General features: G+C 38.0%; 1 protein-coding gene across 2 annotated transcripts in view; it reads left to right on the top strand.

Moving 5' to 3' along the window:
* ARHGAP15 (Rho GTPase activating protein 15) overlaps nt 1-20,734 on the top strand; it is a 645,466-nt gene that overhangs the window by 485,925 nt on the left and 138,807 nt on the right. For both annotated transcript variants that reach the window (XM_032145612.2, XM_058434361.1), the window contains one exon: nt 15,989-16,123. In XM_032145612.2, the coding sequence (XP_032001503.1) occupies nt 15,989-16,123 (135 nt within the window). The remainder of the gene's footprint in view (nt 1-15,988; nt 16,124-20,734) is intronic.

The raw sequence follows: 20,734 nt of genomic DNA, 5'->3' as shown, positions 1-20,734 counted from the left end.
GGCTGTTAGGATTTGCTTCAAGGATAGATTTGTGTAAAGCAGTTAGTAGCTTTGGGGATTTTGTTGCTGTTATTATTGTACTTGGTGGGGGACTGGGAGACTCGTGCTCTATAAGCAAGGTAAAAGGCAGAATGTGCTAACATTTTTATGTGTTATTTTTTTTTCCTGTGAGATTAATATCTTTTTATACTAGAAATATTGTCAGTAAGCAGAACCAGTTTGTGAAAAAAACATTCTCAAAAGGGCAACATGCCCACATGTCTTTGTTGTTTTTATTTGAATATAATTAATTATGTAAAGCAATAGTTAGTGTAAGATTAACAATTAGTAGATTCTGTCAAGTAGTCACACAGAAATTACTAACTAATTGAACGACTGGTCGTCTATTGTGTCAGAAAGCAGTACTGAGTGTCATTCTTTTTATCTTTCTACTTTGTTGTTCTCACAGATCCTCTTTTTTCTAAGATGTATGTTTCACAGCAGACTAATAAATAAATAACCCTGGTTGTAATTTCATAACATGCAAAAGGGTTTGAAATAAAAACACCTGTTTTAATTAGCATTATGGTTTGTTCACTTTAAAAAAAGTGATAATCCTGATGCAGTTAGCTGACATTTTTAAAGCTTTGAATTTCCATCTGTATCTTATATTATGATGTTTCAGGATTGTCATGAGTTAATTATGTTAACTTGGGAAGCATTGCTTGCATTTAGAATGAAAAACTTCAGCTTGAATAGACAGAAAAGCAGATGCTATCTTTCTTGTCAATTGCTTTGTTGTGGGCTGCCTTGCAAGTTTTCATGTATTTCTGGATCTAAAAGGAAGTGTAAATCTCTATTTATTTTAAGTTTAACATAAACTACACAATTTCAGTATTCTTCTGTTTTGGCTGTATGTGTCTTGTGTATCTTTACATGTGTAGCTTTCCTGCCCCCAAATTCAGAAATCCAGAGTCAAATTATCTCTTCTTTAATTCTTAATTTGTTTTGTTGTGCCTAGGCATTATGGAGATTAGTACATAATAAAATTTAAGAATAGGACAACTCTACTGGCTCAATCCTCTCTCTAGTTATTTTTTTTCTACCACCTTTTTGCTTTTGTACATCAACCTTTTAAATGGTACAAAATACATGCAGCATCTGGGCACAACAAGGCATGTTAAGAATGAAGTAGGCACTCTAAGTAGGAATTTCCATGCTTTTGTGAGTTTAATGTTCCTTTAACATAGAGAGCAGCTGTGTTTATGTCAATAATTACACATTGGGATAAATGCGTGTACATGTGTTTCTTTATGGGATTAAGGATGTTAGGTATGGCCTTACACAAAAGATTCTTGTCCCTCCCATACCCACCCAAAAAGTTTCTATAAAATTCAAAACCAAGTTACACTGTTCTGAGATTCTGAAATATTTCTCTGGGCATTTGCACTTCTAGATTTCAACTGACAGAAGATGGGATTGATGTGTTTGTAATCTTCTGTTTGCCGCCCCCCCCCCCACCCCCACCAACTCATACCCATTCTCCACTCTTCACTACCCTGTTCGGTACCCAGGATCTGTATGCACTCGCCTTCCAACAGGCTTCCAACTAGATTGGGTCAATGAGAGGTATCTGCAGCAGAACAGAGGGCAGGAGACAACGCAAGAATGCCAGGACTGTGAATGCTTAATCCGTGAATTGGTGCCATGAGCAATAAATGCTCAAGCTCAAAAGAAAGTGAGATCAAGGAAAAGTGGATCACTCTAGGCAGAACTCTTGGGATAAACAATCTTCCTTTGGGCTTTAAAGAAGCGGTGGGATGGGGCCATAGGAGGTGGGTGGGTATGATAGCTTAGGTCAAGAATGAGAATGAGCAAGAACCACAGTATGGTTCTTGCTTGGGAATATCGAGTATACTAGTATAATGGGCCCAGATGCTCAGGTCTGAATGAGGTCAAATTTTAAGATTGAATGGCAGGTTGTGGCCAGGAAAAAGAGGCCTTGAATGATGGAATTAGAAAACTTAGTGTTTAAAATGTATGACGAAGGTGTGTTCAGTATATAAATCCAATCTGTAAGTGATATGGAAAGTGGAAGTTTATTCAAGTGCCTTATCACATATTCAAATGAACGTATGGCTGCTCTACCACTTAAAAATAGCTCTGTTCATTAAAGGAAATGTAACCTAGATTTTCAGAAAATTAAAATACAATGTTCTTAAGTCAGTTTAAACTTTAACTGAGATTCATAGTTTGGTACTGCCTTCCTAAGCATTTGGACTAAGGCAGAGAGTATAAATCTGATGGGTCATCTTCCTGACCAATCGACTTTCCATTTTGATTGCAAACAATCAACTTGTGTATTTAGATACAACCACTGAACCAAGTCATTTAGACACAAACATTGAACAACAATCCATGTGTTTCATTCCTCTCAACTTTAGGTGTATTTTGCCTCATAAAATGCACAGCATTGTAGTTGTTATTAATTAGCTACACATCAAAGAGCTTGGGTTAGCAGTGGGCCATGATGGCCTGAATCGCAGACAAAGTGTGACTTGTTCCGTGTATTTATTTATCTATTTATTTATTTATTTGAGACAGTCTCACTCTGTCACCAGGGTACAGTGCAGTGGTGTGATCTCGGCTCACTGCAGCCTCTGCCTCCTGGATTCAAGCAATTCTCCTGTTTCAGCCTCCCGAGTAGCTGGGACTACAGGCACGCACCATCATGTCCGGCTAATTTTTGTATTTTTAGTAGAGACGGGGTTTTGCCATGTTGTCCAGGCTGGTCTCGAACTCCTCCCCTCAAGTGATCCACCCACCTTGGCCTCCCAAAGTTCTAGGATGACAGGCGTGAGCCACTGCACCTGGCCTTTTACAGTGTATTTAAGACTAACACTACTCCTCTAGAAATAAGGCGGTACTCCGTAATGGAATTTACCTTGCCAACCAAGCTGATTTGTTTAGATGCTGATCATTGGAAATAAATTATTAATGCAGGAACTCATGTTGTTTGTTAGGTTTTCTAATGTAATGGTTTGAAGCGGGTTGCTTATGAGCCTCATGTAAAAATGATTCTATTATTAGTTCCAGGACATAAACTTGAATGACACTTTTTCCCTTCTTGCTCTATATGTTGCTATACAACTGTTTTTGTCCCTTATTGTTTTAGGTGGTTTTGCAAAATAATTTGTGAGGTAAATCAGGGTTGGAATATTAGCCTTGACACTAACTTCTTGTATGAATTCGAGCAAGTTGTTTAATTTCTCTGGTCCTTAGTTCCTCACTTATAAAATCCGTGAATATTACCTTGCTTTGTTACTATGAAAATGACATAAGATCATGCAGATAAAGTACCAAGCTCAGCGGCTGGCACATGACAGGTGTTAAGTTAATGGCCTTGTCTTCTTTGTTGTTACAGTTGTTATTATTACTCAACTTTCACTTCTATGCTGATAATTTTCAAATTTGTCTGTCCAGTCTTTATCTCTTTACCAAGCTCCATAGTCCAAAGTCCGAATATCTGCTTAGCATCACCAAACGAAAGTGTAAATAGCATCCCCCAACCAAACTCATTCTCCCAGGCATCTTTTTATCAAAAAACAAACTGAACAAATTAAAAATCCTAGCTACTCTTTCTCAAGTATTACATGTAGGATAACTTGCATAACTAGCTACAAACAATAGGTTTACTTGGTTCATTCCCCCTTTACCACTCCTATGTTCATTAAATGGATGGCCTCACATGGCCTTTTCATTGCATTTCTACAAATACTGTTTCGTTCTGGCCTTCGTGGTACCTTGCTGGGCTGTTTCCGGGGCCTTCTAACTAATTTGTGAATTCCTACTTCTCACCTCTCAAATGCATTATTCTATTTCCTACAGATTTATCTTCATAAAATACAGTCTGGATGATATTTCCTCATACAAACTTTTGACAATTCTCTCATATCTAACAGAGACCATTTAATCTATTAGCATAACAGTTACACTTTTCCCTGGCTTCCCAGCTAAGTTCTCATTACATTGCATCATTCACCTTTGCACTGGTCATAATGAAGCCTCTTGCCCATATCAAATTTTGATCCATTTCATACCTCTTTGCTAGAACAGTGATCCTCAGAGTTTAACATGCATCAAAATCACCTGGAGGACTTGTTAAATCACAGACTAAATAGTATTTATAGAAATGCAATCACACAGCCAGTTGCATCCAAAAGCCTCTGTTTCAGTTAAAACTGAGGTAGGTCTTGATAATTCGCCTTAAAAGTCCTGTGTGTGATGCTGTATAGCTGGTTCTGGGACATCCTTCCTCACCCATCTCAGTTCAACAAAATCCTATGCATTTCTCACTGCCATTGTGTGGGAGAAGTTTCATCTGTCACCTGTCAGAATGAACCGTTCCACACGTTGTGTTCATGAGACAGGAGGCAGGACTCAACCATAGAGGCGAGGCTCAGACACCAAACCAAAATGAGGACTAGCTAAAGCAGGGACAGGGCAGGCCTGGGCAAAGCCAAAAGCCCTCCCAGTAAGGCCCGATTTGGGGTTTACCTGTCCTGTATCACTAGCAGAATGATTGAGGTTTTAAGTGGAGCCAGATTGCCTGGACTATGCTACTAAATACCTGAGTGAACTTGAACAAGTTGCTTGATCTCTGGAGCTGCTTTTCCATCAGTAAAGTTGAACTAATAATAGTACATCTAGCATATGTTGATGTGAGGATTAAATGAATTCCTGCATGTGAAGCACTTAGAATGGTGCCTGAGAAGTGCTCAACTATTATTGGTTTTCTAGTAGTTTACACCTTTACTACAATGCTCCACTTAGTCACACAATGACGTTTAAAGTTTGTAGGCCTATCTCCTTTTCTAGATGTCAGTTTCCTTGAAAGCAGAGACCACATTGTTGTGAATCCCCAGAAACACAGCCCTGGGCTCAGCACTTTATAGAAATCCAGTAAATAAAATTTTTAATTAAATTGAGATCGAAGAAAGATTGCAAAAGGATCTTAAGTAAGTAAAAATCTTCTAAACAATAAACAAACCATCCATTTCTTTTTCCCTCATCATAAAGATGAATAAAAATGAGGTCAATTATTAATAATACATTCAAAGTAGGTTTGCCTTTTCCTTTGAATTTTCTAAACTCTATAATTAAAATGACTTCAAATTGGAAGATTGTTAAGAAGAAATTAATCTTATTGGTAAGTAAAAAAGCAAATCCCATGGTTGATGATAGATATGACCTGTTAGCAATAGTTACACTTTTATATTTTATTTTCTTACAATCAGCGTGTGGAGACCAACATAATCCAATTAATTGTAATTCCCTTTTGTAGCGTCAGCAAAGTAGTCCATGATACTAAAACACCATTGAAGTCTTATCTCTGGTCAGATAATCCAAATGGATTCTGATTTGCAAACTACCAGCAGGTCTTTATAAACTTCAGGAAAATAGAATATTTTGACTTCCCTGAACCTGTAATAAATGTGATACACAAAAATTGGTCTCTGAACTCTAATCCTTTATAAATGCTAGCCATCAGTTTTCTAGACTTCTTTCTCTGCACCTGTTTCTTATTAACTGACTTCTTTTAAAAGCATTTTTTTTCCACAGTGAATATCCAGTATCTGAATACATCAGAGCCTTTCAGCTGAGCTTCTTGCTCATTGTGTCTTTTTGGACACACCACCCCTCTTCTATACGCCCACTCCAACCCATCCTACATGCTACTGCCAGAGCATCTTTCTAGAATGTTGCTCCCCTGCTTATGGTCATCCAGACTTTTTCAGTTGTAAGGACCTTCATGCTGTACCCCCTGCCTTCTTTTCTATCCTCAACACCCTGAGATACGGAATCTATGCCTCTAGGGTCTCCGACAACTAATGGCTTCCCAAATGCATCATGTTCTTCATTCCTTGGCATGATCGTTACTTCTAGTTGAATTTTTCTTCATCTCTTCTCTTCCTCTCTCCCAGCTCCTGCACCACCCTCACTCACCTGACTGCCCATCGTTTAAGATCATTATTATGTGACACCTCATCTGGAAAGCCTTCTGACTACACCCAGATGAAGCTTGATGCTAATCTTCTCTGTTCCCATAGCAGTCTGCAAGAAGTTATATAATAACATTTACCATACTTGATTACATTTGTTTCTATTTGACCAAACTTCCTATATACTGTGAAATCTTTGCGCATAGAAGCTAGATCTTTATTCATCTTATTTTTACCCCAGCAGCTATAACATGCCTAGCACAAAATTTGGGTTCAATAAATATTTGATAAGTGAATGAATAACCTACTTATGTCTTCAGTACTTGTTAAGTGTTTTGAAAGAGAATGATAAACAAAGAGAACACAAAAATAATGCTGTGTGTGTATACATATATCTATTGTCATCGTCGTTGATATTATATTATGAAACCTCTGTTATCAAAGGAGGTTAAAATTTGATAGGTGGTACAAATATATGAATAGCTAATAAAAATGAGTGCATCAGTCACTGGCTAAGCACTGGGGATATAAAGATAAATAAAAACAAATTTCTTTGAGACAGAGATAGAGCAGAGACCCTTTGTTTAAATCACTATAGTTAAATTAATTAGGCATGCCCCAGGAGTGATGGGGTTCTCAGGCTAGGATTAGAAACGTGGTAAGCAAAGTTTGAAATGAAACCCAATGTAGGGAAGAGTCAAAATTAACAGCATAGATAGCTAGGCATCACAAACTATAGGCAGAGACCGGAAATTGGTGCCACGGATTTCTTTAGGCTAGAATAATTAAGATGATAATGTTCAGTAGTTTCAACAAGAAATTGTTGCATAGAGACCTAGCTATTTTACCTTACTTTATGCAAGTAGTTGTTAAATTTATAAATCTCCCAACTCTTATTTTGTGTACCTTTGTAGAGCTTTAGTGGTGACTGTGGTGAAGAAAAGTCCTGTGATGCAGAAAATTTAGTTTACTCCCATGAATCAAACTAATCGAGATAATTTAGGTTAAAAATTATCATTAATAATTACTAGGAATCATCTCTTCATTTTGGTTATCTTAATTGACAACTAACAGATGTCTTATCTGGGGATAACATAGTTTCAATGAATAAGAGTAGCAATATCTTAATCTACCAGTTTTGTTTACCTTTTATTTCTATTTTTCTGAAGAAATATTTCCAGACAGAAAATTCTAAGTTAGCAAAAACCCAAATCCATATCCTTTTCAGTGTTACCATTTCTAACCCTACACATATCACCAACATAGTAAGGGGAATGATAAAAGCCAGAAATTATATTACATTCTGGAAATACTTACCAAAGTCTGTCTATATTGGATGCTTTTCATATATTACATCACTTAAATCTCACACAAAATTAAGAACTCTCATTTGACAAGTGAAGAAACCAGAATGTTAAGTAACTTCTATATATGCGTTTTTGCCTACAATAGACGTATTATCTGTATATGGGAATTTATAGGACTTAGTTTATTTCCTAGATATCATTAAGAGAGAGGTTTTGACTTGGCCCTGTGCTTCATATTTGAAAATGTAATATAACTTGGAGGGAACAATAGCAATGGTGTTGAAATTTAAAGCCACTATGAAGCAAGCTTTCAAAAATGACTTTGTCGAAATTTAATCCTACGATTCTCTCCCCTTTGGAGTACGTAATGTATGAAATCATCCATGGAATTCCAGCAAATTCAGAATCTGTTTGGAGAAGATGGTTAAATAAAAAGAACCATTGTGTACAGTATCTATAGAGTACAAAAAGCCTTTGACTGAATGGAAATAAGAACAGTGTTGGAAGCTCTGAGTAAGAAAGGAATTAAAGAAATATATATGGGTACTAGGAAACACATCAATTTTTTTTTTAATGATCCTCACTGAAAGAAAAAAGTCTGTTCATCTTTGTTGCTGTTGTTGCATCTAAACAGGACTACCTTTTCTCAGCTACCTAAACAAAATATATAAAAGCCTGGAGAGAAGCATAATGTCACTAACGTCATTTTATAAGGTAGCATTATGCATGGAGTTATGATGATGGGAAAATGTTTTATGTTATGCCATTATAAATTAAAAATGCACAAAGCAATGACACATTTGTTATACTTTCCATCTGTGGCGCTTGCTTCACAAGTTTCAGTTGTACCTGTGTATTTTGTTATTCTTTACATTCAAATGAAATCTGAGGAGAAATAAGAATAAGAGAGTCTTGTTCCTGACTCGCTTCCTGTACTGAATAGAATAGAAGACTGTTCCACCACCTTCCGAGACGGTAACTAAAGATATTTCATATCAGCCTGTGACATGTGCATGCTTTGGCCTTCTCAAATAATTTCCAAAGATATGCACACAACCTGAAAGCACACAGAAAGCAAGCTAACGTGGTGTGCCAAAGTAGCCCATTAGATATTCAGAAATAAAAGCTTTTAAAAAAAGTTTTAAAATCCTAGAAAGTTTGTGGTTACTTCCTTCCTCCCTCTTTTGTAATTCAAGGAGGCCACAGAAAACCAGGTTTTGTAGACCAGGTGGTAATAGAACCATCTATTCTACGCATAGGTCTGTCTCCTCTTGCCAGAAAGGAACCATTTTCAAACATAGGACTCCTAAGAGCTTCCTGGGGGTTACTGTGATAAATCGTATGAAACAAATCTCTTTGATTTTGCGTACAAGGTTTCATACTTAAAACCACTTTGCTCCTTTCTCTTTGAATAGGTATCATGACCATAGACAGTTGATTGGACTTGGGTTGAGTTTTTCCTGAGGAAGTTTCCAATGTTTTCTAGTAGTACTCGGAGTCTCAGGTGATGGCAACCATGCAATATTTCTACTTTAGACATAGTAGTTGGACAAAGAATGAATACGAAAATGGCAATCATGATTTTATTCTTTGTCTGGAGACCACACTGGGGAGTATTCTGCATGTTTGTAGAGCAGATCATTTGAAATAGGTTAAGCCTGAATAGGCAAGCAATTTTTCAACTAATTCCAGCTTCAAATCTGTTCTCTGAATATTGGTAATTATTTTTCTTCAAATGGAATTACCTAAAGAGCTAACTCTGTTGTTCACTGTGTTTCACAAGTGTAGCATAGCCCTTGTGTTGAGAAGATGTATAGGTACGATCCAGAAATTTGACCTTGTCTTTCTCTGCTCAAAACCTTGGGGCATTGTATTAGTTTGCTTGAGCTACCATACTAAAGTACCACAGACTGGGTGGCTTAAACACCAGAAATGTATTTCCTCACAGTTCTAAAGCCTGGAAGTCTGAGATTAAGGTATCGGTAGGTTAATTTCTCCTAAGGCTCTCTCCTTGGTATATAGGCAGCCAATTTCCTCCTGTGTCTTCACATGGTCTTTCCTCTGTGTGCATCGTAATCTGTTGTTATAAGGACACCGTACATATTGGATAGGGGCCCACATGACCTCATTTTACCGTAATTACCTCTTTAAAGATCCAATCTCCAAACACAGTCACACTATGAAATATTGGGGGTTAAGACTTCAACGTTTGATTTTGAGGAATGGAAGAACACAATTCAGCACACAACAGGCACGATGCATATTTTTGGGTGATATATTTGTTCTTTGAGTTTGTCCTGGCTTGCCCCCAAGGACAAAATAATGTGATTCTAGGGAAGAGTAACAAGATGTAAAATGTCCAGAACTTTATATTCACTTTCTGAGCACCTGATGAAGCCCTCTCCTTTGAGGAACATAAAGCAGCCTCAACAGCTGTAGCTTTAAAAACACAATGCCCAGTATGTAGTCTCCTTCCATCTCTGTTTGTTTGAAAACAATTAAGTGAACAAACAAATTAGCTGGCCAACTGGTTTAGTTTTCTCAGATAATATCCTGAATGAAGTCTCATGTTACAGCCAAGGTGTGGAAGGAGGAGTTTTAGCCAGTGCAGCACAGAAAGATGCTACTTTTGGCACAGGGTGACATCACCGTGTTTGAGAATGCAGAACCTCTCTAATCCACCAGAAATCAGACCGAACCATCACTTTCAGGAGCCAGCACAGCAAGAAAAGTTGAGCTAGCTGAGTGATTCAACCAACTTCCTTTTGATCCATTCCTTTAAATGCTAAACTAAAAATCTATATCCTTATAAAGTGTCATCTTATCCACATTAATATCTAATCTTTCAATTTGATTTTAGGGCCAACATATTATGTTTTGGATCGATCATCCCTCTGGCATCTCTTTCATTTGGGATGTGACTTTCATGTACCCAGCAGGCCTTTTAGATAAGGGATCCAAATGGTCATCTGTGCCGGAAGCAGGGACATCATCCTTTATGAGAGTTTCATAGTGTAACAAGTTCTTTTCACCGTATTAATGAGATCTGGGCTATTCTCTCTATATCCTGGGAAAGCTAGGGTGTCTTTTCCTCTTTTTAAAATTGCGACAATAAAATAAAAGTTGGAAAGAGGTTTTAAAAGTGCTATGAAAACTATTACAAGGTAAACAAGCACTTGTTTTTCCAACACATGAAGAAGATTTTCTTTCTTGACTCAGTTACTCTTCTGGATAGTCCAAGTACAAGCACATTTCAAAAAAGACTAGGTTAAAACAGGTTGAGTCTAGTTAAAATTGGACCTGATATCACAACTGCTCGTTATATATACCAATATCTACAGAGCAATAGATAATACAAGAGGAAAGGGGTAAACTCGTTTTTTTCTTTTTCCTTTGAGACAGAGTCTCACTCCGTCACCGAGGCAGATGGAGTGCAGTGGTGTGGTCTTGGCTCACTGCAACCTCTACCTCCCAATTCTCCTGCCTCAGCCTCCTGAGTAGCTGGGATTACAGGCATGCCACCATGCCTGGCTACTTTTTGTTATTTATTTATTTATTTTTACCATGTTGTCCAAGCTGGTCTCAAACTCCTGGCCTCAGGTGATCTGCCCACCTTAGCCTCCCAAAGTGCTGGTATTACAGGCATGAGTCACTATACCCGGACAGTAATTAAACTCTTAATGATATTTAAATGCTCCTTTTTCCTTAGAAACTACCATTGACGTACTATGGCTATCAAAGGTTCATCTTTCAGTTCTTTTTAAGAAAAATTATTCCTAATGGCTACTGTCAATTTTTGTCTTTCAAATATATTTTTTAAAGCTTGATATAAATAAGTTTTTACTTAAAAGATACACTAAAGACTCTTCAAGAAACAGCATTTCAAGATAACCTTGTTTGGGTACAACATTTAGGGTGTGTGTGTGTGTGTGTGTGTGTGTGTGTGTGATCTCATAAAAGTCACATGGTATTTTCGTTGTGGAGCTTAACCTATCTTTAATTCTGTTTATATGCTTTAAGGCAAAACTATAACCAAAATGAATTTAAGATAACCTAATTAGAGGGCCAGGAGAAACCAGCACAGATTAAATGGATTGTGAGACATGGTGATTCAATGAGACTTCTTCCTAGGATTGGACTATAACATGTGATATGGTTTGGCTGTGTCCCCACCCATGTCATGTTGAATTGTGTTGAATTGTAATCCCCAGTGTTGGGGGAGGGACCTGGTGGGAGGTGATTGGATCGTGGAGATGGATATTCCTCTTGCTGTCCTCATGATAGTAGGTTCTCACAAGATCTGACTGTTTAAAAGTGTATAGCACTTTCCTCTTCACTCCTCTCTGCTGCTGGCCATGTGAAGATGTGCTTGCTTCCCCTTCACCTTCTCCCATGATTGGAAGTTTACTGAGGCCTCCCCAGTTATTCTTCTGTACAGCCTGCAGAACCGTGAGCCAATTAAACCTCTTTTCTTTGTAAATTAACCAGGCCCAGGTAGTTCTTTATAGCAATGTAGTTTTTGTTGATCCCATTCAAGAAACTGCATCACACTGAGATAAATCCTCAAACAACCAGGCTGGCTTACAATGTTTGTTCAATGTTTCAGTTGCCTTAGTCCCTTTTTTATTTTACCATTTTGGCCTTTACTCACCTGCCTCATTCTGGTGACATATTGGATGTGTTTGATTCCTTATGCTTTCAAATGTTTTTCAGATACATTTTCCCATTTGATACCAACAATTATCCTTCTATCTTCATTTTACAAATAAATAAATAGATATACAATTAATTACTGGTAAATCCAGTCCTGGAATGGGTGTTTCATGTGGTCTTTTCCCCACTCTATCATATTTCCTCTTCACTCCCTTGCTACCTAGCAATTTGCTCCATCTCTGCCCATTTCCTAATGCAGTTGCTTCTTATTACCAATTTGTTTTGTAACTGTTTATATAAGAATCTGTGCCTTCTACAAGTCTGTAATTACCAAAGATGAGAGTCAGTTTACAGGTAAAAGCATAGCCTCAAGTAAGACATTTAAGGATAAAATGTAAAAATTACAATCTTGACATAATAGTCAATCGACTACCATTTGCAATTACTGTTTATTTGCCTTTTCCCTTTCTGCTTCTGCCAGCCAAGATTAAGTAGTCTGAACACAGTGATTTTAAACATAGTGGGGGCTTACTGGCTCTTTATCCTGGTTTCATCACTTCGCAGCCATGGGAAAATTGTTTAATCTACCTATGCCTCACTTTCCCTATCTGTAAAATGGACATGATGATAACAATAGCATCTTCCTCATTCCTTGCTGAAAGCATTAAATTAAATAATGAATGTAGAGTGCATAGCACAGTCCCTGGCACAGTGTAAGCTCTAAATAATTGTTGGTTATCGCTTTTGTTGCAAAGTACCCTGAACGAGCTCATATGGATTTTGTTCTATAAAAAGTTATGATTTTGTCAAGAATAATTACCAACTCTTAAGTTCATATTAAGGAAATATCAATATGTGTGTATCTAATTTTCTAGTTCCCTGGCCACCTACGGTAGACTTCATAAATCTTTGTTGAGTTACTTCTATAGACACTTATGGACTTCACTATAGTGGCTCTCAACCAAGAATAATTTTGCACCATGGGGAGATACGTGGCAATCTCTAGACACAATGTTTATCATCCCCACTGGGAAATGCTACTGGCCTCTGTTAGATACAGGTCAGGGATACTGCTAAACATACTAGAATGTACAAGACAGTTCCCACCACAAAGAATTTTCCAGCCCCAAATGTCAATAGTGTGGCGCTTTTGAGAAACTCGACTCTATTAGAAAACGGAAAAGTATAAGACATCATCACTGTGTAGAATCTAGTTAGAAAATGCTTATCAAATAATGCAAACATATTTGTAATAATGCCTGTTAACACCAGGATAGGGTTATGGTTAGTTCACCTTGAGGACTGGTTGGCTTCATGAGAAGGCATACTATATGGACATAACTTCATGTTTAGATAAACTACAGCGGCCTTGCAAAATTTACTGAACATCATCTGGTTTACAAGGGATCTTAACCTTGGTTGATTATGAAAACTTGATATAAAAATTAGTATTATATTTCAAAATACTCTTTCCAACTATTTGCCGTATTGCCTATTTAAGCTACTTGCTGAAGGGCTACAAATTATTATTTCTTTAAATGGAAACTACGTAGGAATCTATAGTAGGAATGTTGGTTTAAGGGACACAGTTAATATTATATGGTATTTTCAGTAGATATAATGGTATCTATTCATTGGTAAATTTTCTTTATATATCACTATATTCAATTTTCATGTTCATTTGAATTAACTGATATTAATGTGGAGATGAGTAATATTAATGCTGTTTTCCTTTGGTTGAGCCATTATTTGTTGCTGCTGTTGTTGTTTCCTTGCTCAAGTTAAAATCATTCTCTTTTTTACCTGCTGAACACTTTCCTTTAGCAATTTCAAACTTGTGCACCAAAATGGCATTTTGTGTTGGACTTTTCTGATAAATTTTTGGTAGAGATAGTTTGTGTGTGTGTGTGTGTGTGTGTGTGTGTGTGTTTGTGTGTGTGTGTTTAGGTTTCCACTTAAAGTTCAGTGCCAAAGCTACAGTACTTATACATTTTCTAAATGTGTTTTAAGCAATAAGTTGTACAACATTTTTAGAACATGTGTTAAGCTATTTCTCTAAGAATGAAGCTCTTAACAAAACATAAGCACTCTGCATGAGATCTTAGCAGCAAAGTGCTTAAAAGATAAAGTAAGAATTGGTACCATGGGAAGAACACCAGCTGTAGAGCACACAGGTCCATTATGAGAAGTATGGTAGTGGGTAGGGAGAAAATGATTTAATCAGGAGTAAAACCAATTTTATTATAAGGGCACGCAGGGGGTGTGGCACCATAGTGAGAGGGACATTTCAAAATATCTGACAGATTTCAACAATGTGAAAACCCCGTTCTTTAAAGTGACAGTAAACCCCATCAGGTCTCCCTTTTTGATGCTATTGTTAACAGTTGACTGTTTAAAGCTGGCCTGCTAAGATGCTGTCGGCCTATTTCAATAGTGTGTAGCCAAATAAAAGACTAATTGTTGAAATACAATCAATCAAAAATGATTGCAGGGCAGAAAGAAGGTCTCCTCTGCTGATTTTGTTGTGGATCATATTATTGTGTTATGACCGAGGTAGGAATGAAGACTGAAAGGGAAGATTAGCCCATCTGAAATAAACAGATTCACCTTCATGTCTTTTCTTTGCAAACACACTGTTGAGCAGGAACACCACTTACTATAAGCCTCAGAAACGATAGTTCATTTATTTTAAAAAAAAAAAAAAATCTGCTGAAGATTTGGGCTAATATTTTTAAAAGGACGTGAACAATATTAGCAAAACAGCCCATGCAGAGAATCCCTACAGTGACAATTCTCAGCTTTTCTTACATTTTGGTGCAAAATGCTCCTCTGCATTCATAAAACTGACATCCAAGGGACATGTGAATGTGAGCCCAAGACATCAGTAAAGAAACAAATTTTCAGTTGACCAAATACCTCAGCGCTTGCCAGGATTCTCAGCTCTTCAGTTAACCCCCGGATTGTCTAAAGTGATTAGTTTAAGTTTTCATGAGGCCCAGAATCCAAAACCTTTTCCATGTTACACGTTTAGAAAGACAAATCGTCTGGCTCGACAGCAGTGCCTTTGTACCTTGCTTCCTTTTCATTTTATGTCAAGATGTCCCTTTCAGACATGAATGCATCCACTTCTTGGATGAGACTAATTCCAGACATTCATATTGAGGGTGAAAATGACAAAATTAATTGCCCAGCACACTTTATTTCTACTAAAACCTTCATTTTGGCATTTACTTCCTTTAATATTTCAACATCTCCACTCACTCAAGCTTCCCAAGCAAATATTTCTGTTGTTTCTAAAGAGTTGGTAAGCACTTGTGGTTTGTCTTTAGTGTGTTATCATTTTTGACAGCTTTGCATAGCCTACGTAGGCCAACAGGGGTCTGTCTAATATTGTTGCTGGGCATATTTTCCTCACTGAAATGAGAACTAAAAAAAAAAAAAAAAAGATTTTGAAGCAGTAAGAAAAGAATTAATATCCTTTCTCACTCAGTATTCTATTCCTTGCTGACTTTATATTCAGGCAAAAAAAGGGAAAAAGTGTTACCCATTATTCCCTTGTACATAGCAAGGCTAACACATGTAAAGCAATAACTCATTTTCTATTGCCATGTTTAGCATATGTCTCCTGTTGGCTCAGGAAGGCCTTTAGGCTGGTCCCTTGAGCCGGCCATCATTGGCAACTCTTAGCCCCTCGGCCTCAAAACCAAATAGCTTTGAATCATGTTGAGCTGTGATGCTAATTTTCATACTGATGCATTATAACTGATGCATTATGGGAATAAATGTATCTGACATACTGTGTCAATGGCACTGTCTCTTTGTGTCTCTTGTTTTTTTGTTAGCTGCATTCCTACAGATGGTATTCCATTGAAAATGTTCCCTTCCTACGGAAAGAGGGAGGAAAAAAAAATGCACAGCACCAAACCTCTAGGTGCAGAAGGCTGTTAACGGTTGCTGATGATAGTAGGCAAACATTAACATAATAATTAGTGTCTTGTAATTGTTTCATTAAAACCAGTTGTTCCATTTCTCCTCGTGTTTTCCCAGAAGAGAAGCTGAATTTGGACGACAGCCAGTGGGAGGACATCCACGTTGTCACCGGAGCACTGAAGATGTTTTTCCGGGAGCTGCCTGAGCCGCTCTTCCCTTACAGTTTCTTTGAGCGGTTTGTGGAAGCGATCAGTAAGTACCTCACAGAAAAGGGCAGGTGGTGGAATAACCTGACATCCTGGAATTATTAAGTAAATAATAAGAATGATTATAATAATAATCATGGGGAACAGATAGTATCCCCGATGCTCCGTATCTTATGTTTTCGTTTTTGTGTTTTGATGGCTTGTTTTATTTCTGGCCCTGCAGTATTATCTGAGGTTTGTTTGTTTGTTTTAATTAGGAAAAAAAAATGACATCCTATTTAGGGTAGCCAATTTAACTAAGTGTCCTCAAATGAAATAGTGTCTCATCAAATCTGCTTTAAAGGGTTCACTGTGTGCACCCCTCGTCTCTGCCTTTATACTTTCAGAATTGCAATGAGTTTGAATACAAAGCGGTCTTGAAAAGAACCCTAAGTGAATTAAATATTACATTTCATGAAATATGTGTTAAATTATCAACTAAGACATCATGTTATCTTGGTTCACTCACCCTTCACCCACCAACACTAGTAAACAGCCATAATTTGCTTATGAGCTGCGTGATTATCAAATTAAGTAATGGCAAGTTTCTTCTGTTAACTTGGTGACTTTGTAAGAGAGTGAGTTATATTACTAACCAGTAGTCATTGTACACTCCATGGAGCTTCCTTTTCTGTTTTTTTATTCATAAAACACACACACACACACTTAAGTAAAAGTGAGTAAATGAATGAATGAATCAATGAAAATCTTTTCCAAATGCAAGGGTACTTCTGCTATTAATCCTTGGAGAAGCAAATACTGGTACGTCTCTAAATTTAATATCTTAGGGTATGCTTACTGTAACTGTGACAGCTTGGAAAAAGTTTCCTGGCAAGCCAGCTGATTTAAGGAAGAAAAAGAAAGAAGAAAGAAAGGTAAAATTAAAAACCTTGCAAGCCTGGCAGGAGCTTAATTAAAATCGTAACGAGACAAATCTCCAAGAAAAAAAAAATACTGTACTCGGGAGGTCTGATCTTGGATGGCTGGGTGTGCCGTGTTCCCATTAGCAGAAGTGGAGATTTAGGGGTTCTGTGAAAACAGCCCCTCAACATGCCCTCTAATTCTGTCACTCACAAAGCCTTTACCGTTGTTTAAAGCTCTGGCAAAATGGTACCAAGAAAAAGAAGAAATTTCTCTCCCAAGGTCTTTCTCTTGTTGCTTGCTCGCAATTTCAGATTTTGTTGTTGTTATTGCTGCTGCTGTTGTTGTTGAATGTAGTAACAGTACTCTAACTATGGGTTTTGAGTTGAGGCTGGAACTCTTATTCCTTGTCATGACTTCGTCTCATGACCCCTCTACTTCAGAAGAGCAATGTTTAATAGTTAAGCAGGCTCTCTTAACTTCATTTGAATAGGAGAAATAAAAAATAAACAAGCAGGCATTTCTATAACTGCTTTTTCTGATATTCTGTCTTGGAACACCCAAGCAACTTACAATGTTGGAACGGTGTTCTGGTAGGAAATTGGAGGGACTTTGTATTTGGATGCCTATTTCTGATTGTGTACATTTAAAGAAGTCATATAAATTTCACATCATCGTCTCCCCATGTTCGAGTGAGGATGATCTCATTTGGAAACATACTTCGGTATGTGCTATTTAGGGGCTATAACTAGGATATCCATCATTTAAGCTTCCTTTAGTTCACCTGATTCTAAAGATATTAGGAAAGGCATTTTCTTAGCTTAAGAGATATGGAAAGCAGACCCTCCAAACCCACATGAGAGTATGTCCTTTGAATTTCTCTAAGGAGTAGGATCATCTCAGGGATATTCTAGACTTAAGTCCAAATTGTATAGAATTTCAGAAATATAGGCATGGTAAGAATGGAACATGGCAGAGTTGAGGCAGGCAGCAGATTACTGGGATTGATGGCTCTGGCAAGGGTTTCTGCCAATACCTATAAAATGGGTTATGGCGAGAATGAATAAGAAAGTGCCTAAGAAAGTCTTTTAAAAATGTAAGAGGGTGCACAAACAGTGCTAACAGTGTTTCTCCATATGAGGTTTGTTTGATAATGTAATTTGGAAGAGAAGAGAGAGGAGACTTCTTCCTTCAGTGTTCAACACAAGGAGAATCAAACTCAGTGTTAATGTGTCAGGAGATGCTTCCTGCTGGTGGGTTCTTGGTCTCGCTGACTTCAAGAATGGAGCCATAGACCTTCTAGGTGAGTGTTACAGCTCTTAAAGATGGCACAGACCCAAAGAGTGAGGGGTAGCAAGGTTTATTGGAAGAGTGAAAGGACAAAGCTTCCACAGCGTGGAAGGGGACCCAAGCGGGTTGCCGCTGCTGGCTGGGGTGGCCAGCTTTTATTCCCTTATTTGTCCCCTCCCATATTCTGTTTCTGTCCTATCAGAATGCCCTTTTTTCAATCCTCCCCACAATTGGCTACTTTTAGAATCCTGGTGCACTTTACAGAGCACTGATTGGTGCATTTATAATCCCCTTGCTAGCTAGAGAGCACTGATTGGTGCATTTATAATCCCCTTGCTAGCTAGAGAGCACTGATTGGTGCATTTTTACAGAGCACTGATTGGTGCGTTTTTACAATCCTCTTGTAAGACAGAAAAGTTCTCCAAGTCCCCACTCGACCCAGGAATTCCAGCTGGCTTCACCTCTCATTATGATCTGAAAGTTTGTGTCCCATCAAAACGTATATGTTGAAGTTCTCACCCCCAAGGTGATGGTATTAAGAGATGGGGGGCTTTAGATGGAGATTAGGTCATTAGGGCAGAGCCTTCATGAGTGGGGCTAGTGGCCTTATAAAAGAAGCTCAAGAGAAACCTGTATCTTCTTCCACCATGTGATGGCACAACTAGAAGTTGCCATCTATTAGCCAGAGAGTAGGCCCTCACCAATACATTAAATCTGCTGTCAACTTGGTTTCATACTTCCAAGACTCCAGAACAGTGAGAAAGAAATTTCTGTTGTTTATAAATTGCTAAATTTGTGGCATTTTTTATAGTAGGCCAAATGGACTAAGACACTCAGCAACCTTGCTTCAACTCAAAACAGAATAGCAGAATGTCATTATTTTTTAATATGTAAAATGGAGGGATCAACCAACAGGGTAATGGGGCTGAGAAATATGATGTTGGACAGAGACGTACATTTACTAACCCATGTATTTTTGATATAACCTTGAAGCTAGTCCTTGTGTTCTAAACCTAGGAAAAACTCTAGGTTGTAATTCATATTTAAATATTCTTAAGCAATGATAGAATGGCCACCTAGTTCCTTGGCAATGGTAAAAACCACACCAGAGGAAATAGTTTCTCTCCAGGTGTACCAATTGTACTAAAAAGTCTTTCAAAATTTTAAGAACATTTATACCCCATCGCAGGGCTTTATCACAGCTTACATAGCCTCTTGTAAAAATCTATACAGTGAGAAACTCAACAGATCCACTCACAAGTTTTCGGCTTTATATGGAAAGGGAGCAACCAGGTAAAGTAAATTCACAGGAGAGGATGAATTGAGGACAAAGAGGCTGGGTCTGGGCCTCTTTGTCCTCAGATCCTAGTCCTTCCCTTTTATTCTCTGTACCATAGGGGGGTTGGTCCTAGCCAGCTCTATTTTGCAGATTCTCTTTCTGTTAGTGGTGTTTTTTCTTTCGACTTTTATTTTCGATTAAGAAGGTACATGTGCAGGTTTGTTACCTGGGTATACTGCGTGATGCTGAGGTTTGGGGTACAAATAATGCCATCACCCAGGTATAGAGCATGCTACCCAACAGTTTTTCAACTCTTGCTCACCTCCCTCCCTCTCCCATCTAGTTGTCCCTAGTGTCTATTGTTGCCATCTTTATGTCCATGTGTACCCCGTGTTTAGCTCCCACTTATAAGAACATGGGGTATTTGGTTTTCTGTCTCTGCATCAATTTGCTTAGGATAATGGCCTTCAGCTGTATCCGTGTTGCTCCACAGGACATGATTTCATTGTTTTTTTATGGCTGTGTAGTATTCTGTGTGTATGTACCACATTTTCTTTATCCAGTCCACCATCACTGGGCACCTAGGTTGATTCCATATCTTTGCTATCGTGAATAGTGCTGCGATGAACATTCAAGTGCTTGTGTCTTTTTGGTGGAACGATTTGTTTGCTTTTGGATATATACCCAGTAATGGGATTGCTGGGCCCAGTGGTAGCTCCGTTTTAAGTTCTTTGAGAAATCTCCAAACTTACATGTGCCCTTGAGATGCTGTTGCACCCGGTCAAAGCCACTGAAAGGAGACAGCAGAAAGAGAGAGAAGACAAAGGCCAGCAGTTCATGAGTTTATCCCCAACCCGTTCACCCTTGCCACCCATCTACCTCCGGTAGCTTTTCAGCCTGAGGCTCCTTCCCCTTTACAACTTCAGCTTTGACCAGACAGGGCCTGTCTGGTTTCAGCTCCCATCTGGTGACACAGACTCTCCTTTCTTTGCTTTCCCAGCCTGGAGAAGTTAGTGGCTTCCTGGTGTGTCTACTTTCTTGGTTACTCCTTTCTTCTTTATCTGGTTCTCAGCTGCTTCTTTATATGGGTAACCAATTCTCTGCATCCAATTAATTCCCTCTGTTGGTGTAAATACTTAAAATGGTTTCTGTTTTTTGGTTACACACAAGTAAAACATCATGTCAGTT

The sequence above is a fragment of the Hylobates moloch genome, unplaced genomic scaffold, assembly GCF_009828535.3.
Source record: "Hylobates moloch isolate HMO894 unplaced genomic scaffold, HMol_V3 SCAFFOLD_24, whole genome shotgun sequence".
In the NCBI taxonomy this organism is placed as follows: Eukaryota; Metazoa; Chordata; class Mammalia; order Primates; family Hylobatidae; genus Hylobates; species Hylobates moloch.
This window is presented reverse-complemented; position numbering and strand designations above follow the sequence as displayed.